At 35.5% G+C, this 26141-nt stretch overlaps 2 protein-coding genes across 6 annotated transcripts in view; both read left to right on the top strand.

The window, feature by feature from the left end:
• Positions 1-10897, top strand: part of FAM135A (family with sequence similarity 135 member A) — a 63689-nt gene extending 52792 nt beyond the window's left edge. For 3 of the 5 annotated variants that reach the window (XM_063313194.1, XM_063313212.1, XM_063313184.1), the window contains 7 exons: positions 830-987; positions 2132-2226; positions 3243-3340; positions 5272-5423; positions 6568-6678; positions 7673-7786; positions 9526-10897. In XM_063313194.1, the coding sequence (XP_063169264.1) occupies positions 830-987; positions 2132-2226; positions 3243-3340; positions 5272-5423; positions 6568-6678; positions 7673-7786; positions 9526-9731 (934 nt within the window). In that variant the 3' untranslated portion in view covers positions 9732-10897. The remainder of the gene's footprint in view (positions 1-829; positions 988-2131; positions 2227-3242; positions 3341-5271; positions 5424-6567; positions 6679-7672; positions 7787-9525) is intronic. The other 2 variants (XM_063313220.1, XM_063313205.1) reach the window with 1 other exon arrangement.
• A 4889-nt stretch (positions 10898-15786) lies between these two features.
• On the top strand, positions 15787-20357 carry SDHAF4 (succinate dehydrogenase complex assembly factor 4). Its single transcript, XM_063313149.1, has 3 exons — positions 15787-15916; positions 17355-17507; positions 19267-20357. The coding sequence occupies exons 1-3, from the start codon at positions 15856-15858 to the stop codon at positions 19374-19376; spliced, it is 324 nt and encodes a 107-aa protein (XP_063169219.1). The 5' UTR covers positions 15787-15855; the 3' UTR covers positions 19377-20357.
• Positions 20358-26141: the final 5784 nt, after the last annotated feature.

The following is a 26141-nucleotide window of genomic DNA, read 5'->3' as shown; positions in this document are numbered from 1 at the left end:
TGCATTTATTCCCCAATTATGGGGAAAACTGGATGGCTGTTGAGATACATATGAATAGCTTATTTTGAAATTATAGCATGCTTATGCTAAACCTTGGTTTATGCTGGAAATGAGATGGGGAAATTGGAATAGCCTGACAGGGAGCAGACAGAAGTGAAGGTTAAGAAAAGCAGCTTCTCTTAAGTGCAGAGCTATTTGTGTGCAAAAAGGTGCGTTGGTTTATTTTATTATTATTCCTTTTATTTTTATCTGAATTTATAAGTAAGTTGTGAAGTGGACTCCAGGAAGAATTTATTCTTAAATTTTACTTTATTAAAACAGCCCTGCTGACCTGGTGTAACTTCTTATGTGTTGGCTGGATATACTTGATGTTGTAGTCCCAACACATTTGAAGGCCAATAGATTGGAGCAGAGCTTTAAGTTTGTGGGTTTCTACAAGCAGATAGCTGCCTCAACATAGCAAAAGATAAATATAGCTTTGTGACCTAAAATACAGCTAAACTGCTAAGATGGTTTTGTGCAAATGCAACAGGTAGATGTCTACTTTTGTGAAGGTACTAAAATAGTTTATTAAATACAGCAGAATGCTTTTGCACATGTTATTATTTGAAGCACACATAACAGCTGGAAGATGTAGACTGAGATTCAAAGCAGGACATAAATTCTCTGTGTTAATTTTTCAGTGGTTAGAATATATGAGTTTTACTGAGGAATCTGTGATGATGGTTTTCCAGTGGACTCTGTATTTAATAAATGCACAGAAGATTAAGTACCTACAATTTTCTTATTTCATATTCAGTATTTGCAATACAAAATCTATTAATTACAGATTCCTTCATGCTAAAGAAGAATTGAAGCAACTTCAGCTTCCCGGATTCATGTACAGTGATATTTCCAGACTAGCATCTTCCATACCTTATTTCAGCACTGAAGAAGAAAATTCAGAAGATGGAATACATCTCATTATCTGTGTTCATGGCCTAGATGGTATGCTGTGGCAGCTGACAATAAATTAGTCAATATTTGCTATATTAGATTTCAAATTTAGTTTAAATATGAGGATATTTAGTCTGTATAGTATGAAACATAAGCAAATTCCTAACTAACAGTAATTAAATCAGAAAGCTAATTTTAAAGCAGTCAAATTAGCATTTTTATTTAAATAACTGCTAATTAGGAAACTGCTTATGTTTGATGTTATCCTTGCATTACATGGAATACCAAGTATTTTCTTTTTAAATAAACACATGCAGTTATCTAAATTCCTTGTTCTCAGCATGATGCCTTATATATATACACATCTGTGTAAGGCCAGTATTAATAAAATAATGCATATATCAATTTTATGGAAAGTCATTGTCATAAGATACTATTAAAGCACATTGTGCATGTTGTATTTTAGGTGCCATTAGGTGCCTTGATTATTTAGTTGAATAGGAAGTTGTAATACAAATCAAATAAATGAGCAAAGGACTAATAACTTTAGCTTTTAAATGTTGATATTTTAAATGCACATTTGTGCCATAAGCTATGTAGCAATTATTAACTGAAACAAAGAACAGTCTTCAGTTCCTTTAAAACAACCCTTTACCACTACAAAAGCCTTTTTGGACTAGAGGGTACTTTTTGGGTTCTTTTATTTGTTGGTTGGTTTTTGTTTTTTTATCTGTTCCATCATGTCCAGTTCTCGGAGACTGCCTGGACAAGTCCCTGCAGTTTTCTTGGCAAGATTTTCAGAAGTGGTTTGCCATTGCCTGCTTCCTAGGGCTGAGAGAGGGTGACTGACCCAAGGTCACCCAGCTGGCTTCGTGCCTAAGGTGGGACTAGAACTCCCGGTCCCTGGTTTCTAGCCCGGTGCCTTAACCACTACACCAAACTGGCTCTCAACTTTTTGTTAGGATGCTTCTTTATGAAAACTCTATGAATTAAAAGAAAATATTGTTTTCTATTTCAAATGCAGACATCTAAAAATATTTTCTTTTAATTCATAGACTTTTAACTGTAAGGTGAGACTCAAACCAAATGAACTTTGATTAACATTTCTACAGTGTCAGACTTAATTATTCTAATTTAAATGTGTTATATTCTGCAAGTAAACCTTTCTAATAGCTGATCTTTTCCTTTATTTTAGGTAATAGCGCAGATTTAAGATTAGTAAAAACTTACATTGAACTTGGTCTTCCCGGAAGTCGTATAGATTTTCTGATGTCTGAGAGAAATCAGGTAGTTGCACCCAAGAATTACTGATTAATTTATAATACCTCAACTAGAGATACCTTTTTAAAATTAATTTATACCTGAACCTTGCTGGATCACCTCTCCCAGTAGTCTCATGTAGATATTAAAGAGGAGGAACTAAAGATCTGAGCCCTGAGGCACCCCCCATTGAGCGGCCAAGGGCTTGCTCTGTTCCACTCCCACTCCCAACTGGAACTGGCCACAGAGAAAGAAAATAGTATCTCTCCCAACCCCAGAGCCGGTCCAGAAGGATACCATGGTCAATGGTATCAGAAGCCTCTGAGAACCAGGAGGGATAGGACATATGCACCACCCCTCCACCAGCATGAACGGTTCCATCTCAGTGGCCTGAACCCTGACTGAAAAGGGTCCAATATCCCTCATCCCTTCCAGGCTGGCTAAGAGTTGTACTTTGCAACATTTAGAGTGCCAGAATCTTTACTTTTTGGCATTACAATATTTTGGTTGGGATCAAGTCAAAAGTTTGCTTTTCAAGCATCAAACATTAAATAAGGTATGGCTTACTGAACCTTGAATTGCTGAATAAACCGAGTTTGCATAATACATTATGGTTTGTATAGTATCACATGCTGTGTTGTACCAGGCTTTAGTCTTTAGTTTTTAAGCAGTTATAATTGTTCTATTATACACTTCTAACAAGGGGGTTCCATCTACCCTAGCCGAAGGTCTGAGAGAACAGCAAAATCTTTAAGGCCTTACCGAATGGCATCATGGTGGGAGTTGTCTTGATCTCAGGAGAGGATCTCACTTTGTCTGACTGTTGTCTTGTTCTACCTAATTTAATGCTTTCCTGGGAATTATCACTGTTGTTTTTTATTTTATTTATTTTTATCTCCCCTCCTTGGGGTGGAGAGATGTGCGATGATAAAAATTTGACAAAAAATAAAAATAAATTGTTCCTTTCCATATTCCTGTAGTTTACGAAGGATGTACGCTTATGACCAAACAATTTTGTGTAAGAACCCTGAACTTTTTTCCCACAGAATGATACATTTGCTGATTTTGATTCAATGACAGATCGTCTTTTGGATGAAATAATCCAATATATTCAAATTTACAACCTAACAATTTCAAAAATCAGGTAATTATTTTGTTATGGGTTAATTTTCATAAATTCTGGAACAAATAACCCCAATCTGAAATGTAGCCATAATTGTTGATTTTCTTTTTTAAAATTGAACTATAATTAACAAACATGATCAAGTAATGTAATAACAAAAATCTATTATGCATCAAGAAAAAGATATAGAAAATACAAAATATCTGCTAAAAAGTAAGTAAAGAGACAGGTATTCATACAAATTTACTATATAACTAAAATATTGTCATATTATAGTTTATTGTTGTTGAGATAAACTATAAAATCCATCCAAATTTGATAGAATTGTAGTTCCTGCCTATTTTTCATTATTTAACTTTGTGATTTTTGCAAATGTAGCAATTGAAGAGGCCTTATTAATCCACATCTCAATTTTATGTTATCTAGAGTTTTCCAATGTTGGGCCATTATTATTTTAGCTGCTAATAATTGTAATTGTGGATTTTCTGAAAAGAAATAACCCTGAGAAGAAATTATTAAATTAGAAGTTTTCCAGTGGATTGGATTCACATCTTTAAAAATACTTTTGGATTGCAACTTAGAGATGTCCAAAACATTTTGAGTTATTCCCAGTGTACCAAAAGTGGCCAACTTCAAAACACTTGGAATGTGGCTTGCTGAGGCCCATTTTTGTGACTAAAAATAAATCCTAGAGCATGAATTCAATCCACTGGAAAACTGCTAGTTTAATAATTTCTTCTCAGGGTTGTTTATTTCTTTTTAGAAAATCCACAATTATTTCATATATTTCTATATTTCATTGTTAATATGCCAATATTTATTAGAAATTTTTGTCAAAAATTGTTTTCAAACAGTGATTATGATTTTGGATGCTTTTTTCGGGATGATAGTAAGTCACTATAGGAAGATTTTATTTCAGAAAGTGGGATTAAATTTTCTTAATACATAAACAGCAATTGAAATAATAGAGCACCTTCTCTCTTGAAAGAACAAAAAAGCAATGTGTACCCTTCAGTAAAGATCTAGTGAAAGATTTGGTAAGTTATAAAATTAGAGATTTAAGAGGATGTTTTCACTACCTTTGGTGATGATGTTTTTTGGTAATATGTTCAAGATATGTATAACACCCCATATAATTAACTTGAGGAATTCACTATCATAAATAATGAATAGTTAGTTCTAGAAAACTTTAAATAGAAAACAGAAGTAACCAAGAGTAAAGGCACAGGTGTCACACTGTAAACTAAGACATTGTTGATGAACCAGTGCCACTGTGAAACAATAGGGAAGTACTCACATTCTTGGATTGATTGGGACTAAAACAATCCATAGGAAAATATGTGTAGTAGCCACAACATTGAAAAAAATTAAATAGGCAACTGAGCTGGGGGTGGATGGCAGAGATGTAAGAATTCAATGCACTAATTTATTGGGCTGGTTAAAAACATGAATAGGGGCTCTCTAGTTACATCAAGATATGCTGCAATAGGCATTGTAACTGCTCTTTAAAGTGGCTATTAATCATGAATACCCAATGAAGCTTAGGATGTGGTACATCTCTGAAAATTAAATACTGTGAACAAGGATAGGCAGTTTCTGTGTCACCTACAACTTACTGCTCTAGTGCCTTCTCAAACAAAGGTCCATAGTGTGTAATGGAAACTGCAGAAGGGAAGTAGAGGAATGATCACAGGTTAATGGAATACTGTGGAAAGCTTGGAAACCAGTGATAGCCAAAAATGCCCTGCCTTAAAATTTTTGTTCACACCCCCTTATTGAGGTGATTATGGTAAGCATGCTGAAAACCCTTTCAAAGTGCATGATTGTTATAGGCATGTGCCAGAAAGCATAGCATTTATTGCAAAACAAAGTTAATGTGCCAGGTTTCACTTGCTAATGTATTAAAAAAGTGTTTTTCCAAATCTCACACTTTTTTTTTCTTTTTTGTTCAGTTTTATTGGACATTCCCTGGGTAATTTAATAATTCGTTCAGTGCTTACAAGACCTAGGTTTAGGTATTACCTCAGTAAACTTTATACCTTCCTATCTTTGTCTGGACCACATCTTGGTACGCTCTACAACAGCAGTGCTCTTGTTAATACAGGTAAAAAATTAGATTTGATGTCCATTTTCAAAGTCTCATAACTATAAGAAAGGTTGGCTTATTTTAATCTTTTAAAGAATGTAATTATTTTCTTCCAGTGATTAACGTTTGAGTAAATATTTCTAGTATCCATTAAAAATGCACAGGATGCCTCACTATTTAAATAAGCAGAAAGAATATACTGAAGTAGGGAAAGGCAACCAGATGTTTTGAATCACAAATCCTGTAATTCTCAGCTATTAAGGTCACTGGTTAGGGGTAACATGAATCATTGTTCAAATATGTGGAGGGCACCAGGTTGCCTACCTCTGTAATAAAGAATCTACAATCTACAGTAATGTTTAGTAAAATTAAGTATTCTAGTATTAGTGAATTTATGGAGTTAAAACATTTCAATTCGATATACAAATTTGGGTATTCATGTTTCTGTATCACCTTTCTATATCAAGTGGGATTTTTTTATATATACATTATCAGTTTTTAAGATAATATTAAGGGGGAAAGCCAATAAAACCAACGCAAGTATATATAAACAGAGAATACAACGTAAAGAAAAATGCTAATATTTCTGTGGAACAAGATCACTTGTTATAAGAAGAGGGAGCAAAGAATAATACTGTCATCCCAAAGGGATTACCAGGATCATACTGCTTTTCCTGGAAGTTACTTTGATTAGATTCTGAAGTAAAGCTTCACTGATACATCCCCAAATTTCAGAGCATTTGATACAGGATGAGTGGTTTCCTGAGATTCAGGACCATTGAACACCAACACTTTCTGGGAACTTGTCAAAATAATTGCCATTCTGTTTTGTCATCAAGGATTTGCTTTTAAGACTACAGACTGTACAATATTCATCAATTGGCTAAAGAACAGAAGACAGATGTACTAAAGAACATTTAAACTGTCTTTAGCATATATATGTCTTCAGTGAGAATTTTGTCTATTGTCTATAAGGTTGGTTATTCATTTGATGTATGTGTTTATAATTTTTATTCATACATGTTAGATAAGCAAATGGAATAGAACATTCTTAGGATGTATAGAGTGAACACTAATTAGAACACTAATCAGAAAATTATTTAAAGAATAATTTGTATAATTATGCTTTATGTATTCACATGTAATATATGCAAAAATATAGGTCTCTGGTTTATGCAGAAGTGGAAGAAGTCAGGATCTTTGCTACAGTTGACCTGTCGAGATCATTCAGACCCCCGGCAAACCTTCTTATACAAACTTAGTAGAAAAGCAGGTAAGCTATACCAGCATCTTTAGAAGCATTAACTTTTAATGAAACATGTTTTCATTTATACATCAGGATATTACAATGCAGCAACTTGGGTAGCCAATGAATGTGATCCTATACTCTACATAAATGTGATCCTATACTCTACATAAATCCTATACTATACATAAATGGCTCTCAGGCCATTCAGATTTAGACACTTTTCCCATAAAATTTCATAGGTCTTCTGGTAATAGTGTATTTATGTGATGCAAATTTTTTAAAAGAGTAATTATGCTATTGATACAAAGACTTACTAATTTACTTGCTTTTGGAAATCAAAGCCATGTAGCCGAGTTTCACAGAGACAATGAAATAGTATTTTGTGCCAAATACTTCCACTGCTAAAATGTTAAATGAAAAAAATATGGATGAAAGCATAAGATTATGCTTTCTGTAAGTCGTAAGATGATAATGGAGGAAATGCTCTTAAGATAAACCGGAGAAGAACAGTACTTTCGTGCACAATGTCAGGTTTCACAGAAACTACAAATGAGACTGTGGCTTTGACAGTAAAAGGAATTCCACTCTCAGTGGAAACTTAAGAACTTAAGAAACTTGTTTTACCATTCTTCCATAAATCAATTAGCAGTCCTCAAACCTATTTCACCATATATAGTCATATTTCTGGATCTCTACTTAGCCATATAAATGCAAAGTTCTCTGAAGAGCTTTTCCCATGATTAAATTTCATAACCTTGATATTGATGACTGCCAGAAAAGCATAATTCTCCCTATTCTCCTCCCCTATGTATGCCTTAGCTTAGTCACTGAAAGAGGGTAGTGGTATCCCAACAGTTGTTACATCCCTAATAAAATAACCATTCAAGGGTTGGGTTTTTTTTGGTGGTGGTGGGGAATTGTTTGTATTCTTTTTGGTGTATTAACTGAATTCCCCCAAGATTGTAACTTGCTGTGTTTGTGCGCGTTGCTTAATATTTACAATTACTGTCTTTCACAGGTCTTCAGTATTTCAAAAATATAATATTAGTAGGATCCCTGCAAGACCGTTATGTCCCTTATCATTCTGCCCGCATTGAGATGTGTAAAACAGCTTTGAAGGATAAACAGACAGGTATTACCTAAAACATAGATATTTGTGAAACAACAACTGTTTATCCTTTAGAAAATATTCAGGAGAATAAGTAGTTGAACCTTGAATAATGTCATTCTAGGGCAACAGGTCTCAATTTTTTCTTACGAGGGAGAGACTAATGTTAATGAAGCATATGAAGTAGAAACTACACACAGACAGTGCCTGGATTATATAACCTATTGTTACACACATCAGATGGCACCCTTTTGGCATGTGCAAATTTTATTTATGTATATTTTTGTCCATTTATGTGGCTATACAGTATTACACAAATATGACAACTCCTATTTGCATACCTGCTTCTGTAACATTGATTTTATTAAGTCAGGGCTTATATAATCTGGGGACTGCATGTATTAAAAAAAAATGCTTTAGGAGTCCATTTAATGAAAAATAATGTGATGGGGCCCTAAAAAACTTTTTAAAAATAAAAACTTATCTGTATACTTTTTTCTAAAGGAAAGGAAATTGTTTTTGTCAACGAAATATTTTTAAGACAATTTACTTGTCATTATTTTCTCATAGTATCATTAATGCTGTTTTTTAAAATGCTCCCATATCTGTTTGCCTTTGGGACTGCTTACAGTCCCAGCTGCACTGAGATCGTAGTTGGGACTAAAAACTAATGGAAAAGCAAACTACCATCTTTGTTCACTAAAAACAGTAAATTTCAAAAGATAATTCTTTGCAATGTTTTGTACATTTTCCATTAATGAACCCAAATTTAAAAATTAGCCATACAGGTAGTCCTTGCTTAACGACCACAATTGGGACTGGAATTTCAGTTGCTAAGCGATGCAGTCATTAAACGAAGCATCACATGACTGGACCCGATTTTATTACCATTTTAACCACAGTCATTAAGCGAATCACTGTGATTGTTAAGTAAACTGCAGCGGTCATTAAGCAAATCAGTAGTTCCCTATTGATTTGGCTTGTCCAAAGCCAGCTGGGAAGGTCGCAAATCACAATTGCATAACTGCAGGATGCTGCAGCTGGTCATAAATGCAAGCAGGTTTCCAAGCACCCAAATCACGATCACATAACCATGGGGGTGGTGCAATGGTTGTAACTTTGAGGACAGGCCATAAGTAACTTTTAGTCCCGTCATATCTCTGAACCATTGTTAAACAAATGGTTGTTAAGCAAGGACTACCTGTAAATGTTCACCTTTTTCATTCCTCTCCTTGTAACCCTCCTCTCCGAACCTTACAGTCTCTTATTCAGATCTGCCATATTTCTGTATCTTGGAAGCTGTTTTATGCTTATAACAGTAGTTGTTTTAAAAGCATCAGTGGTCTTTCTTTATGTACATTTGTACAGATATGCCTTCTATATGACCCTTTTTGTGTGCTTGTTCAGCTTCTGAAGTCCTGCTTACTATCCTTTGGTTGACAAATGCAGCAAGTATTTGGCAGTGGTGGTTCTTTTGAGGTTTTTTTGTATAGCACTTTATGGAATGTCCCTTGTGGGGTCGCTCATAATTTCTCTGCTGTTTTTATTCTATTAGCCAGGGCAAACATAGCTTTTTAAAGCATCTATTAAAGCTAAAGTAAGTAGTTAGTATAGTTGTTGGCTAATTATGAGCCGAGACGTTTTTGGTCAGTATCAACTGATGTACTTAAACAAAGCGCTTGCTCCGTTAATTGCATGATAGAAAGGGAATATATAAAATGCTTGATCAATTAAACAATGCACATTCTTCTTTTAATGTACAGGACCAATATACGCTGAAATGATCCAGAATCTGCTTCTGCCTGTTCTTCAAAGCAAGGACTGCAGTTTAGTTCGATACAATGTGCATTGTGCACTGCCAAACACAGCTGATTCTCTCATAGGAAGAGCTGCACACATTGCTGTTCTGGACTCGGACATATTTTTAGAAAAGTTTTTTCTGGTTGCTGCCCTAAAATATTTCCAATAGGAATAAAAACATTGTAACAGACTTGGTTATTACCTCATTAACAGATAAATAATGTGTGATATTAAACTGTAGTTGCTGCGGTATTTTAAGAGATATTTATACTTTTTTTATATGGAAGATAATTTATATCATCCATGTGAAGAGCTTTTTTAACATCAACTTTACTTTCTAGGTATGTGGCTGTGCAATATTTTTAATGGGTTTTTTTTTCTATTTTTCTTATTTGGGGTACCTAATTATTTCAGAACAGATTTAAGCACAGTTATGTGCAACTGGTGGATTTAGACTGCAAATGTTATATGACTACATTTTTATGTGTCTTTAGATGCCAAAAAAATCCTGAATTTTAATGTCTAAGAAGGTATTAATTTGATAGATCTCTTTAGTGTTCTAAAAAGCTGAACTGGAAAACAAACTGCTGGCTGCTAAAATAACGATAGTAACTATAGGTCTGTTCAAGACCACTCTTTTCAGTCACCTGTTCGTTACATCACTACATTCAAACTGAACCATTTTCTACAGAATCATTACTGAACATGCTCTGCCTGTGGAAACTACAGTTTTCTACTGATCTCAATAGGACATTAGTTTACATTTTCACCTTTATTACTGGAACATTAGTTTTCATAAGCAAGCAGCAATTAAGGATTTTTGAATGTTGAAATGTGAGCTGCCTTCACGTGGAGTTTTGCAAAATTTAATAAAATTGCTCTTTTTATTGGTTCAGTTGTTCAGTGAACCTTTTACACGGGACTTTCTGTATGTACATTTTTAAAAAGGAAACATTATAAATTTCTGCAACACTTTTATGAATGTAAATTTTTAAATATTAAAATGTATTGACAAATTATTGTAAATAGAAATCAGTTGCATCTTGAAATGGAACAAAATGCTAAAGTTTTGTGATAACTGATTTTTTTTTTTTTTAATATCCAAGAACGTTAAAAGTCTGTTGAATTCTTACTGGCGCTAAACAGTAGTGAGTTCAATATTCATCCCTTTTTACCTTTTTTCAGGCAGAACGCTTTTAAAAGGGAAAAAATATCTTGTCATTCTGCAATTGTAACAAACAGTTTTTCAGAAAATACAGTTTTGTAGTATATCTAATGCATGTTTATTTTCTAGCATTGTGGTATTGCATCTGGTGTTAATAAACTCAAAAAACTTCTGAGAGAGAGAGAAAGCAAGGTTTTGCTTTTTCCACATCCTGAGAATAATATATGACCTCACATGGAACTTGATAACAGATTGAATATTACTTAATTTGACAGCTTTTCATTGCAAACTGTCCATGTGTGCTATTGGTATAAAATTTCTAATTGTTCGAATACTGTTTGAGGGTAGTTATTTTAATTCTGTGGACTGATGTGCAGTGGCTTGTAATAGTGTGTTACTGAAATTTACTAAGCAAGACTTACAAATAATTGCTGCTGCTTGACCATTTCATCTATTGCACCAATAGCCCAATCTGTGGTTATTTCTCAGAAGAAAATCCCTTTGAGTTTTAAAGGAATTATTTTTGAGTTAGTCTGAGTACAAGTGCAACAATACTGTAATCTTATCAGTGGCAATATTTACTAACAAACATAGATTCACAGAAATACTTTGTTCTTTATGCAATACATAAACAATTCTAAGACTGCAATATTTTTACTACTTGCTCTTCAAGAGGTAACACCAATTCTCATTTTGAAAACATGATTAAAAAAGGACTAATCAGGCTTAGCTAATACGTAAGAATGGGAAAGTAATTTAGAAGCAGTGGAATGGTCTTAATAACTCTGTTAATGAATTCTTGGGTATGTTTTCTTCTGCTTGCATTCCTTTTAGTTTCAACTTAGAAGCGATTATAGTTTTAATAGGGGATATGGGAACCAATGATCTACTCATTCAATTTTTTCCATTATACTGTTAATTTTAAATTGATACATTGGTTAAGAGTGAATGTGCAGCTTTAATGGAAAATGTTATTTGCTATGTTTCAAAAGATTAACAATAACCCTGTGAACGTTGAATATTATGGATGCAGCTATTACTGTTTTGTGACTTGGGCAGAAAAACAAATTTTAATATAATTGAAATAATATAGCATGCTACTTACAAACTGTTATATAAACATGAACCTTCTTTGCACTTAGCTTTCTAATTATGTGAGGTAGTTCAAAACTTCCCATTTTGCTGATAGCTAACTAAATCTACAACTCGACTAAACTATTTGCCCAGCTAAGGCTGTAATAGATAAATTGTCCAACATTTTTTTCAGACTGTGAAGTATCTTGAGTTTGCGTTGTTACATGCTTTTAGTAATTCTAGATACACATCGGTTTCAGAAATATTTATTTATTTTTCTATCCCACCTTTATTAATTTTATAAATGACTTAAGGTGGTGAACATACCTAGTACTCCTTCCTCCTATTTTCCGCACAACAGCAACCCTGTGAGGTAAGTTGGGCTGGGAGAGAGTGACTGGCCCAAGGTCACCCAGCCGGCTTTCATGCCAAAGGCAGGACTAGAACGCTTAGTCTCCTGGTTTCTAGCCCGTTGCCTTAACCACTAGACCAATGTAATAATGCTATATACCCGGTGGATCATGGCTAACAGCATCCATAGCGAAGTGAATTAATCCGAAATCATAGCATGTGTGCAATGACATAATTATTACCATTATGTACTTGTGTCCCTGTGACTGATGCAAGTATATAAATTGTGGCATTTGCATGATGACATCATATATGATGTCCTTTCCTACTCCTGGCTTTAATACACTTTTTTTTAACCCAGAAGTAGGTTAGATAGGGTAATATACTTGTATCAATATATCTGTCATTAAAATGTTTTAAAATATTTCTATGGGTTTTAAAAATAATAATGTTTTTAATTTAAAAATATTTTTAAAAATTAAAAATTAAAGTATTTTTTAAAATTTAAAAATATGATTTTTAAAAAAAAAAATTAAAATATTTCTGTGGTTTGACATATGGACTCCTTTGGTGTCCAAACTGAGAGCACTTTCTGTAAAATGTATTTTTCAAATTTATTTTTGGATTCAGTAAATTAAAAGGTCCTATTAATTGTATTTTAGACTTTCTGTTACAGGCATAATGGCACAAGATGACAGAGAAGAGTAAATATAATCATCTACAGATCTCATTTCCAAATAGTTGCATTCTGAATCTCCCATGGTTACTATTAATTTTTATGTTTTCAAATTACTCTGTTCACTGTTGTCATAGGATTGTCATTGGGTTCTTTGTACTTGATTTATTTAGCTTGAATGATGGAGCTTAATTAATATTCCAATGTGTCTTCTTTTATATTTTCAATCCATATTCAATCACTTCAGGCTCCTTTCAGCAATTATGGATTCCTAGCTTTATTTCTGCTTTTTCAATCTGAACTACTTACTCATACATCTACTTCCTTTCATAGAATTTTTTAAACCAATCTTCTTTCTTGTAAAACTGGGTTACATCCACATAACAATCAGCAGGAATTTAAAAAAGCCCCAAAGATTAGGGAATTTAATAAATTGCTGAAGCCCACCCAGTATAGTTTAGGCACTTATTTAAATAAAGTGCTGCCATGTAAATTCCTTCTTATAGGAACATAAGTCTTAGTCATCCTGTAGATTATATTTCTATACCAACACAGAATTAAAATGGTAGTTTAGAGAAGAATGTCATAGTTTAATATTTCATATTTAATCCAGAATCACTACCCTTTGAATATTAAGTTCAAAATTGATGTCATTCCACAATTCTTCTAAGTTTAGGGTTATAAACATAAACTGGAGGGGGGGGGAAGCATTCCCATTTTTATCCTTGAGGATTGGCAGCAAGTTTGAAAAAGTATGTCAAGAAGGAGTCACAGTGAGTGTTCTGTACTAGCCCCGATCTACAATACTGTATAGAGCTCTTACCAATCATTCAGGATGAGTGTCAGAAGAGTTTGGGTACACTATCCATCTCTGTAAGGACCTCAAGAAATAGCTTTCCCCATATAGAGAGTGGCTAACTGACCCATCCTGGATGGGTCATAATCTCAAGATTCCCACTTTCCACCATAAAAGAAAGCACGCCATTAGCATTCTAGAAGCGGATATAAGATAAAAACTATAGCCATTTTTCTACCTGTTCATTTTGCAAAAAAAGTCAGTTCCTGCTTTTCAGTCTTTTTACTCAATAAGACTTGGCAATGACTGACACACATTGCTGCATGATACTCCACTAAAATGTTACCGTCTCAGTGTTGCACAAACCCAGTCAGTGTGATTAACTCATGGTTCAGTGTGTCTTGTAAATCTAGGCTATTGGATTAATTTAGTAAAATGTGGTTTAATTAAGCATGAAGTTACGTGAACACAGGAGGAAAATTTCTGATTTAATTTTCACAGAAAGAGTTTAACCTTACCCGTAACCACCCAGAGTCCCTCCTTTGGGGGAGATGGGCGGTAATTAAATTTGAATAATAAATAAATAAATTTCTCTGGTGGGAAGGTGATTGCTGTCCTCTTTAATTAAAAATAGAGGGATCACAGAGTTCATTTTAGATATGATTGGGCAATAATTAAACTAGATCTACAGAATAGTCCAATGCTGTTGTGGCTATGTTTGTTGAAGGGGAGAGCTACAGCAATATATGACAACCTGCAAAGTACCGTTAATGTTTCCCAGACTCCTGCCATATAGTTTTAGCTTTTATTCTTAGGGAATGTAGTTGAAGTAAGACATAGCACTAGATTCTACTGTTCTAGACATTCTTTTGGAAATCTCTTGGATTCAACCCTTAACTAATTTTAGCTGCAGATGGAATTATTTTTTCTGGGTCCCAATTGTTAGAAAGATTATTCCTATTCTGAAAGTCAAATCCTTCTGTCTTGTAAATCCAATGTCCAGGCCATTGAGTCACCAAAATTCCCAGAACTGTAGACCTGTTTCCTATTACTATCATTCATTCATTCATTTTTGCTTTTACGTAATTGTACAGGCATAAAATCTGCAATATCAGGAACTAACATGCTAACATTTATGCAGTTTCAACACAAGCTCTTTTAAGTAGAATGAGCCTCAAACTTTGGCCAGTATATGCACATCCCTCCATTCCAACACCGTAGCAGGAGATGGTCCCTAAAGACTGGCTTTATAGAGTGCTGACCCTTCTTTCCAAAACAAAAGAAAAGCCTTAGTGCACTGAACACCGGTTGTTACACAGACAGGTTCCCAAATTTAATCTCATCTTTCCTGGCAGGACAGAGAAAAAATTCAGCCTTAAAAGTTTATGTGCTGATGAGAATTGTCTGCATTTCCACAACACACTGAACTTCAGATTACCCTACTTTAGTCACTGCCTGAATTTATCATCACGCTAAACCACTGCATGTGCGAATTCAGGTATTCGGCAAGCCGCATCTTAGCATATCTGAGCCGAAATAGTGCCTAAAGGGTGATGTCAGACTTAGTGTTTGGATGAAACCTCCAGGGAATCCGAGGTGTCTAGAAACGACTAGACGCTTTAAAAACATCCTTGAAGAAAAGCAATGGCAAAACATCTGTAGCGTTGCCAAAAAGACCGCAGCAAGGTGTCCATGTAGCCACTAGGAGTCAAAGTAGACTTCAAAAGCCTTAACCTTTTAATTCGCTCAGGCAGGACCTACTACCATCAACATAAGGCGGTTTCTTACGCTCCCATTTTAGATTGCGGGGGCTGTTTCATAGGACATTGTCAAAAATAGGGAAGGGTATCGCTAAAAATACTGTACTACAGATTGCTTAGACTGTATGGTTGCAGCGACAGATCACGATCCTATACTCCATTGCAGCTTTACCCCGGCGAAAAATCCCGCGGAGTCCCACATTCCCTGCCGTCCGCTCTATTGCCTTGTCCAGAACAGAATCCTATCTCTATCTCTACTCTAAGTAAAGTGCAATAGCCTTCGTTAAAAGCTGCAAAGAAGGAGCAGCTTTCCAAAAGCCTTGGCGAGCAACCCTCCCCCGTCAAGAGGCCAAAGGGAAAGAAGCGGGGGAGAGGTGGGGCTTCCTGCACTAGCGCCGCCCGCTTCGCTGGGCCGTCGGAGGCGTGGAGAGCCGCAGCAGGGTGAGGAGCGGATGCTGATCCCGGCAGGAAATGGCTCTGCGACTGTCCCTCCAGCAGGGCCGTTCTTTTGTCCCCGCTGGCGGGCAAACCAGTAAGCGGAGAGCGGAGTTTGGAAGCGGGGGTCCGCGAGTACCGGGGAGGCGGGAAGAGCCGGCAGGCCAACCCCAAGCCTTTGTAGGCGGGCAAATGCTGCAGGGGCCTGCCTGGGCTGTGCCTTGCACGGACCCCTTGTCCTCTCGCGATGGGGATACGTGTTGCTCATAAAGGGGGCAGCGTGTTTTCTTTCACGTTGTTTCGATTCTGTGGCTGAAGCCTCAATTGATTCCCCTCACTTTTCTGCACATTTCTACGTATCTAGGAGTAAATTCCACGTACTTAATAGGACTTAATCTGAGATACCTTATATGGATATATACAACCTCACCCTCGTCCACTATTTTTGCTTTCCTACCTTGGCCAGGTAGTCTTCATGTAGTTCAAATTCATTCGTTTTAACTAGCTACACAAGGATTTCCTCCTCTCCCCTCTCCCAATAAAATTCCAATATTTGCTAACCACCTTTGTTCCACTAGTCCAGTCAAAGGGTTGTTATGTAAATTGGGTTGTGAAACGGAGAGGTTGGCTTTTTTTTTTAAGTGAGGGAACTTTTGTTGAGCCAGAAGTGGATTATTGATGGATTTTACTCACAAATATCTTATTTCTTGACTTACCATTGGCAAGAAAGGTGTGCATAAAGGAGAGAGAGTTGTAGGGAAATTATTTATGTATTTAATCAATCAGTCAGTCAATCAATCAATCCAATTTCGAGACTGCTAGACTTCTTGATGTCTCTGGGCAGCTTATAGGTAAAAAAGAAAAACAATACATATAAAGGCTTATTTTTGGAAGAAAAATGTACTATTATATGTAGTGGAACAGAATTCTGAAACACACTGGTAGATTAAAGGGTACCACATGCACTGCTATTTGAGACTCTCTACTGCATGACCCTGTAAACCATGGTACAGTAGGTGGTTTTTGTCATATTAAAGATGTTCAAATCTGGAGTCGTTTGCACTTCTAGTTAGCACTAACAGAATCTGAAAACAGCCGTTAGCCATGCTTCAAGTGTGGTCTAGTTGTAAGGTTCCACAACAAAGAGCGGGACTTCGGAGTGTATCTGTCTTGGAGAGTGTGATCCCAGTGAAAACCTTGCTGTGTTTACTATAGAAAGATGTTGGTTGCAGATGATCATTAATACTTAATGTGATCCTGCACATGCTCATATATATCCTGCTTTATGTTCATGAAGGGAAGAAGATGCACTCTCTTCAGTGCACATCCTGTTTCTGACTCTGTGCCTCTTCCTTCTTAAATAGGCCTCGTGATGCAGACAGGAATCTCTATATACGTGTTCTGTACGCATCCACGCTTATATTAGACTTTTCTTACATAGTAGCCATTTTTGGCTTTTTCCATTTCCATAGGATATTGGAAATCTAGGTATTCTATAACATACTTTTGAACAACCTTACGTTTATATGTAATAGGGTCAGCTTTTCGGTGCAGTTCTTTGGGAAGTACTAACTATAGTACAAAAGGAAATACTGAACCTACCAAGCAACCACTTAAGAAGCCAGACACACCAGTCGGTCGTTTTGATAAGCCAGACGAATCAAGCCTAGAGAAGGAGCCACTAGAAAGTAAGTGCAGGTGTGTAAAATACAAATATAACAAATGGTATTAAAACACATCTATAGGATCTATTGAGATCCTGTAAATGTCTTCAGTGAGGTAGTAAAGGAAATACCTTTTATTGCTTAGATATTATGAATATACAATTAAGGTAGCTTCCTGTGTAGCTAAATCACTTATTTAGGATAACTTTGAATTTTCTAATCTAATTTACTTCTAAAATGCTGTGCTATTGAAGTACCACAAAATATGTTTATCTCTGTCCCTTGAGTCATGGACAAATGTGTCATGCAGGGGTGGTGTCACAGAAAGTTAGGAATGAGCATAATAAATTCATAAAGTGTACACATTATTTTTAGTGTGGTTGTCAGTTGCTATTTTTTTTTCCATTACAGGTTGTCCTAAAAAGCCTGTTATCAAGGGTTTATTCCCATATGCTATTCCTTATAGAGATTCCTTTAAATCTATACTATCTAATATTTTGTTAAAAGCCTTTTATCTGAAGTTAGCAAAAGCTATTTTCCCTGGATTCAAGTCAGAAACAGAAGTTTATTTTTATGGACTTGTAGCTTTGTTAAACATAAAACACTAATTCAACGAGTAATTTAGTATATGTGATTGCAGCCATATCCTGTCTGTCCGTTATGTAAGTTTTGAATCAAAATTTTGCTCTATTCCTTTATTACAATTCTATGTTATGTTAATAATCTGAATTGTTTTTAGATAAATCACTTGATGTGTTCTGATATTGGGAAAATTTAAGATAAACTCAATGTTTTAATAATCTCAGCATAGTTAGTAGAAAAATTCATTAGCTCTTAAGGAGAACTGGTCATGTTGAAACTAGAAGCTGACAGGATATATATATTCATTCAACTCAAGGTAGCAAACATATGTAATACTCCTGCCTCCTGTTTTTCCCTCAACAATAACCCTGTGAGGTGGGTTGGAGAGAGAGAGAATTGACAGGCCCAAAGTCACCCAGATGGCTTTCATGCTGAAGGGAGACCTCAAACCCCCTATAATATCAAACGACCATATCATTTGAGTTCTACTTGGGTATATCATGGTAGTTTTAGTCCCATTGGTAAAGCTAGAACAAGTAGACAGTCAATTAATTTAGCTTATATAATAAGTAAGGCTGTGCCAGAATCTGGCTTCCAATGTTCAAAATGCCCTTTTTATGAAATAAGTTTGTATTTTCTATCTTATGCTAGGGTACTACAGCATTCCTTTCAAATTCTCATGGGGGTGTTATGCTTACTTTATTACTGGTAGCAGCTTTTATACTTTTTTCCTTTATTCTGGAGCCTCCCTGGGTGGCCTCATGTCCCACTTTGAAGAAGCCTAATGTAAGCATCCCTCATGTCATTTTCCCTTGGATATAATTAAAACATGGAAAGCCAGGAAGGCTGCAGGCTACTGAAGAGATTATTGAATAGTATAAGACAGGATATTCACAAATATTCCTTGGCTACCTCAGAACTTTGTAAATGCAAGAATAAAACATTCACACATAAAAACATCACCAAAATTATTTTATTCAAAATGCATTTCAAAAGCAAATTCTCTTTCATCAAATTGATTGAGAACTAGCAGACAGAAATGCTGGACAATTGTGGCCATTGTGCTAATAATGAACTGAGTGCCAGCAATAAAAATAATTCTCAAATGGAATCAAGGAACATCACATACAGTCAAACTATATTTGAACAGATCTGCTATTTATTAGCATTTTTGTGTTTGTTTGTTTTTTCTTTTTTTTAGAATTTCCAGGTGATACCAATCCAATGACAAAAGAGAAGGGTGGTCCCAGAGGCCCCGAACCAACTCGTTATGGAGACTGGGAACGAAAAGGACGCTGCATTGATTTTTAAAAAGCTGCTCTTCTGGGAGTGAAATTTGGATGATGATAAAACTGATAGGGGGGGAAAATCACACTTTACCCTCATAAACCAAAATCTCTGCATTTATCTGCAACAGAATGTCATATTTGTAGCATTTAACCACGTTCTCTGTGGATATGTGGTTAAATATAGTGAAATTGCATTTTAATGGACTAATGTTGGTAGGGGTTCTCCACTCTTGAGGAAAGTCTTTTGAATTGGTAAATAGGGCATTGCAGAATTTATGTTATTTTATTTTATTACGGTAAAAGTAAACTTCACTTTATGGGTTTTCAGTATTTGACATTTTGATGAAGTTCCATGACGGTGATAGGAATTCGATAGGATTTCATTACTGTTGCAATATTAAACATACTTATTGAAAAAAATCTTGTTGAATTTATTTTTCTTATTGAATTTATTTAATTTTCAAATAAGACTTCTAAGTTGGATTTTAATGTGACAAGAACAGTTCATTAATTGGAGTTTGCAGAATAACTTCAGCCTTTGTTACTTATAGACCAAAATAAGGCAAAGCAAGTGATTTCTAATATTCCTTGATTTCTGTTTAAAGTATTATGAAGCAAGTAATTTTTCCACATGTATGAACACAGTTTAATCATATGATGGAAGAAATGGCTGCTGAACTTTTAACTGTAAAATGTATTGAAATGACCACATTATTTAGGCCATTTATCAACATTTAAACCAAATACACTGAATAATCCCTAATAATTACAAGACAATTGTTAACTATTACCTATCATATTTATGTATTTTTCTTTTTAGAAAGTTGATAAACTGTGAATTTGTTATAATTTTTTATCCCAATCTATTTTTTATTCATTGTTCCTCTGAACTTAATAAATTGTTTATCCATATCTTTAGATGAAGTGGCAGTCTGGGTTATGCTATCATTTATTTGTCTGATTCAGTGACTTTTATTTAAATAAAAGCTGCCTTATAAAACCATTAGCTTGTTTATAAATAGACTAGAAATGTGGATTCTCAAGTGGAAGCACACACAGGTTTTCTGGATATGAATGTCTGCATGGTTCATTTGTATCCACAGTGCTTTAGAACATAGCATATTAATGTTAATACAAATATCCATAGAAACTCATTGTGTCAAAATAAATCTAGTGACAGTGGGTAATTTCTTATTGAATATTCAAAATGTTTCCCCAATTTCATTGTTTTCTGATATGGTTGGGTGAATTTTTCTTCCATGTTCCTGCACCCTAATTTTTCCCAGTATCAACTATAAATCTTCCAAGTTTTATCTTCTTAGCTTGTTTAGATTAGAATTTAGATTTATGACCCCATTTCACATGATTAGTTTAACCAGCTTTGGTTAAACTTCTGTTAATTTATAAGCAAATAAAATTAAAACAGACTATGGCCTTTTTTATCTTTAGAAAAGGATAACTAAGAAGGTCAATAGAGTAACAGCAACTGTTATTTGTACTATGGTAACTATTTTTGTACTATGGTAAGTAAGCCTACACTTGTCACAAATACTTAAGTATACACCATTTTTATGATGTAACTTGCTTGGTATTTGATTACACACTTCATCACCACAACAGAAACAAAAATACATTTCTGTTCTTCACAGTGAATGCAATAAATATTATTTGTGATGCGCCATATTGTATTTAGTACAATAGACATTTGCTAAGGAAAAATGTGTTTTATGATGATAAGAAGCATTGACACTTAAAGAATTGCAGATGAAAATAATACCACTAACATATTAAAAACTACAGCCCTTTTGACAGTGAAAAGACAAAGTGGATCTGGGTACAATATAAATACTTGTCTATGTTGTGTAATTTTATTGGTTTGTTTTGTTTTGTAATACAGGTAATACTGATGGTAATTGGGATCAGGAACTAAAGCAATGCAATCATAAAGCGCAACATCATGATGCCACACCGACTTAAGACAGCAGTTCTAAATTGCCATCATTAGGTGAATCCCACACAGTCACAGTGTCCTGTGGTCACCTCCTGCCAGCTTCCTCATTAATTTTGCTTGTCAGAAGCCAGCAATGAAGGTTGCAAATTGTAGCTTTATTAGGGTGATGTCATAAATTATGAAAGGTTTCTCTTTCAAAACATATACAGGTAGTCCTCACTTAACATACACTCTTTCAGTGACTGTTCAAAGTTACAACAGTGCTGAGTGAGGGGTACATGACCACAGGATGCCGCAACTTCATAATTGCAAGCTGGTTACCGAAGACCGGAATCTCAATCACATGACTGCAGGGATACTGTGACAGCCGCAACTACAAGGCCCATCATAAGTACCCCTCGCTCAGCACTGTTGTAACTTTGAGCAATCACTGAATGAGTGTATGTTAAGTGAGGACTACCTGTATATGTTTTGAAAGAGAAACCTTTCATAATTTATGACATCACCCTAATAAAGCTACAATAATTTGATCCTGACTCTTGATCTGGGACTTGTCAGTTGGATTTCACTGGTTTCAAGAGCTACTGAAAAGCAGGCAACATACAGTGCAGCCTCAGATATGGAGGAGAACATCCATACAGCTAGCAAGAATTTGTGGGGTAGGGCTTCCATGTAACCAAGTGGCATTATTAGCATGCCTAGCATGTCCTTACAAGTTTTCTAAAACATATTTCCAAGAAAGTGACAAAGAATTATTCAGAAAGAATGCTAAATATATCCTCTTTTAACAAAATAATTATGGAAATAAAAAACTTGTGAGAAAATAATAGTCTTCAGATTGCATCAGAGCGGTTAAGGAAAATGCAGGTTAAAGCAGAAGCTGTTGGTCTGCAGAGTCCATGCAATTCTGGCAAAAGACTTCTAAGAAATGTGAAAAGTTTAAAAGAGAAATTTGAATGAGAGCATCTCAGTTATGGGACTGACCTGGGTACATAAATGTGGGATTTGTGTCATGATGTCACCACCATTTCTTTTTGACCTGATTTTGGTTTGTTGAGGGCACTGCACCTTCCTCAAGTGGACAGAACCTGACTCTGTGTCTTAATAATGTAAGATAAGATATGGTGAATCTTTAGTCAGTCTTGCTTCTTTCTATCCCCTGATTTTTGGAGTGTCCTTCCAGACAGAATCCTCTAAAAGCTTTGCATACTCTTCTGTGTTGTTTCAAGTGTTCCTACAAAAATATTACCATGAAACTGTGTTATTGTTTTTCCTGAGAATTAACCCTGTTACAACTGATTTAACTGCTTGAAAGCTAGAACATAATGGGGAAGAAATCAGACTCCCATGTCTCAGACTACAGCAACTTTTGAGACACCAAACTTTTAAAGGCATAATTAAAGGTACAATGGCATAATTTCCCCAATGGATGCATTTAAATAGAGGTGTTGAAATAATTGGTTTGATAATACATAATTATTTTATGATAAAGTCAGTCCATCTGCTGGGTTCAAAAGGCACACTAAATCGCAAATTAGCCAACCATATGTTAGCTCAGCGCATCAGCCTATGTATGCTACAGGAACGCAGAAAATTAGTACAATAAACCATGGTTCAGTCTGTCTCTCAAATTTATATAGTTGCCCATTGTAAATAAGGATGTTGTATGAACAAACTCAACTGCTGGTATCAGGTGAGTAGATCTTACAGTAAAAAGGTTGCAGTAAGGAAGTTCCTGATTGATGTTCAGGAGCACCCATAACCTCTTCAGGATACCCCATTACTTTTCTATTTTACTCCCTAGAATTATATGACTTTCTTCCTTTTGTTTTCCTGCAAATTCAATGTACTTTTGTAGTAAAGTTCCCCCCTTGATAACATATATGCACAGCTAATTGTAATTTTGGCAACATACGCACTGGACATTTAGTGGATCAAAAAACAGCACATATTTAAGAGAAACTCTGAGTTGGAAAAGCAAGTCTTAGTTGCCAGATGGCATTCCTACAGCTACTTCAATCTTTTCCAGTAGTATAATTCTGAAGTGATTATTTTATAGACTGGTCATGATTAGTGCAATATTCTTACTTATATATGGATTCCAGAATAGTGCTGAGAATAGAGAAACATTTTTTTTACACCACTGGTCTCACTTGTGGCCCTTCAACCTAGTTTATGTAGTTCCCCCTATGTTCATACTGCTTGTACCACCCATCCTCCAATGGCTGGTCTGTGTTTGCTGGCTTGCTTACGTCCAGCACCTCAATCACATCTCCAAGAAAGCTTGAAGGCCTTCCATGGGAGAAGATGTGGAGGGATTAAGAGCATGAACGCAGGCAGGCCCTGCTCCTTCTCCCTGGGTCTGCTGTTATTCTCAATAACCGATAGCAGAGCGTGTTTATTCACTGTATTTTAAAGTTACAACCTATTCTGCAAGAATCTGTAGAGAATCAAAACAGCTCAGATCATCCCAGCTATAAATTTACAGTGGAATCACGTGGTAGGTATTAATTTGTCAGGTTGGGTGCAAAACTCAAGCAGTTGCTGTGCAGATGGTTCTATGAAGCTGTCACACTTTCCTTTCTCACTTAAGGACCATGACCCAAATGTTACATCAACTGAAGACAAGACTTATAAGGCAAATGTTCCCACCAAAGGGAAAATAAGGGAATAACTTTTTTTGCTATTTCAGATATACCATAGCTGAGCTAGAAATTAATGGTCTCAGCTGCCAAACACTGCCAGTGTGGGAAAGCACAGCTCTGGAGTTGATTCTGAAGTGGTGCAATGACCCCAGGTAGAAAGGCTTTGTATCTAGTCCTTTTTCGGCCAAGCTGAACCAAAACCAGATGACAGAGAATTACTTCAAGATATGTCTGCTGCTTCAGAGGAATGTTAATGGATGAATGTTTATGTGTCACAGCAGTCATGGCATGGGGCACCAGAGAGAAGGCTAAAAAATGGGAATTGTGACAGCAGTAAAGTTGGTTGTATAAGAAACTGAAGAGATCCAGAAAAAAAGCCAAAGAGAAACCGTGCCTTAGGCAAAAGACAATAAACCTCTGTGGAGTTGCTAAGTTGGTCTAGGTTTCAAAGAAACTTTGCCGTTTTATTATCCTAATATGTACACTTGTTTTTAACTGATTTAAACTGCTACTCTCAGAAATTTTTGACAGGAATATATACATGCGAATGTTATGAAGAGAGTGAAAAACTTGCTAAATGATAAGGAATTTTTAAAGAGCTGTGATGAGCGACGTTATCAGAGGATATTTGTACATTATTCTTTTCCCCTGACTGTTTTACATGTTCTTTTGTTGTTGTTTACTTTTTAGTAAAATTTATATTACTTTTTTTTCTATCAAACATTGCATTGTGTCTTGCAATTTAAAACCAGTAACATATAATTTAGCATATACAGAAATACAGGGCTACAAAAACAGCACCTGCATTCAAACATAAAAATACAAATCTGGAGTAACTTGATGATATACAGATCATGGTTAAATAATAGTAGAGTGGTATTATTTATAATACTTATTAATGTATTTTAAAGATACAACCTATCATGAAAAGATGGGGGGGGGGGCGGAATTCATCATGTTGGCACATGTGACTACCTCTTCGCAATTCTTGTCTGTGGTACTTTCCTCCATATATATTTGCCAAGTATTCCCTTAATCTGGTATTTGGGGGGAAATTCAGGACTGGGGACTTGCAAAACTGACTTGAAACCAGAGGTTATAATACCTGTTGTGAATTGATTATGCTAGCACTGGATTATATTCATATTGCTTTTCTTCAGGCAAATGGTTCTGTAATGAAGCCCCCCAGCTATTAAAAGTCTAATAGACTTAATGGGTGATAATAATTTAATTCATTTGTAATAATCCATCCAGGGTATCTGAGCTTCTATTTTTTGAATGATACTATATCCTAGCCTCAGTTTTTTGGAAGCAGAACCCTGCAAAACTCTGGTCCACGTAAAGAGAGCTCAAGCTTTGCTTATTTAACTAGAATCTGTATCTAACAGTTCATTATTTGCTGTTTGGCTGTATGCTACTTGGGTCACAATAAGCCATAAATTTTTTTGTTTGGTTGTGGCTTAATGCAGTGTGAATGTCATCATGGTAATTGTACCCATGATTTATTGCTTAACATTATGGTATAATGTTATCATTGCACAATAGTGCTGTGCGCATTTTGAAAATGATTACTTTGGATCTTGCATGAACACAGCTCCTTTACACTATTTATTAAAGCCAGGTTATTTTTATTTATTTATTTATATTTCAAATTTTGTCACCGCCCATCTCGCACAAAGTAATTTTGTTTAGGCTTCTGAGTGAACCTGGAAAAAAATATGGTGCTGTTTAATAAAGCTCCTCATTAAAATTAAGGCAACCCTTAAAGAAGCAGCATCTTTTCAGGTTTGTGCAGAAGCCTGAAACAGACTGGACTTTATTAAAGAACAGCAATGTGCTTCCTCATCATTTTCAAAACTGCCCAGAAAAATGACAAAGATAAGCAGGTGCAAAATGGAGTGCCTTGGGATGGGGAATAAACCAGATGGCAAGTAATATTCTGTCAATTCAGTATTTCATAATTGGTTATGTCTATGGCAGCCATATTTTAAGCAAGAAGACGTCCCTATGTTGATTTTGTAAGAGTGACCATGTCATGTCCCCCGTTGCGATGTATACACACATCGCAATGGGGAACATGCCTTTCCGGTGAAGGGGAGGGGGGAGGAAAGAATCAGTGCTAATCCCATAAGCACTGAAAGACAATACAGACAAAAGGACAAAGGAGCCATACCTTTGCCCTGACCCGGGA

The sequence above is a fragment of the Candoia aspera genome, chromosome 1 (assembly GCF_035149785.1).
Source record: "Candoia aspera isolate rCanAsp1 chromosome 1, rCanAsp1.hap2, whole genome shotgun sequence".
NCBI lineage: Eukaryota > Metazoa > Chordata > Lepidosauria > Squamata > Boidae > Candoia > Candoia aspera.
Note: the sequence above shows the minus strand (reverse complement) of the source record. Positions and strands in the feature narration are given on the sequence as shown.

Coding starts and splice junctions, on each gene's coding strand:
- SDHAF4 (XM_063313149.1), top strand. CDS start 15,856: ATGGCTCTGCGACTGTCCCTCCAGCAGGGCCGTTCTTTTGTCCCCGCT. Junction 15,917..17,354: donor CCCCGCTGGCGGGCAAACCA/GTAAGCGGAGAG, acceptor TATATGTAATAG/GGTCAGCTTTTCGGTGCAGT. Junction 17,508..19,266: donor AGAGAAGGAGCCACTAGAAA/GTAAGTGCAGGT, acceptor TCTTTTTTTTAG/AATTTCCAGGTGATACCAAT.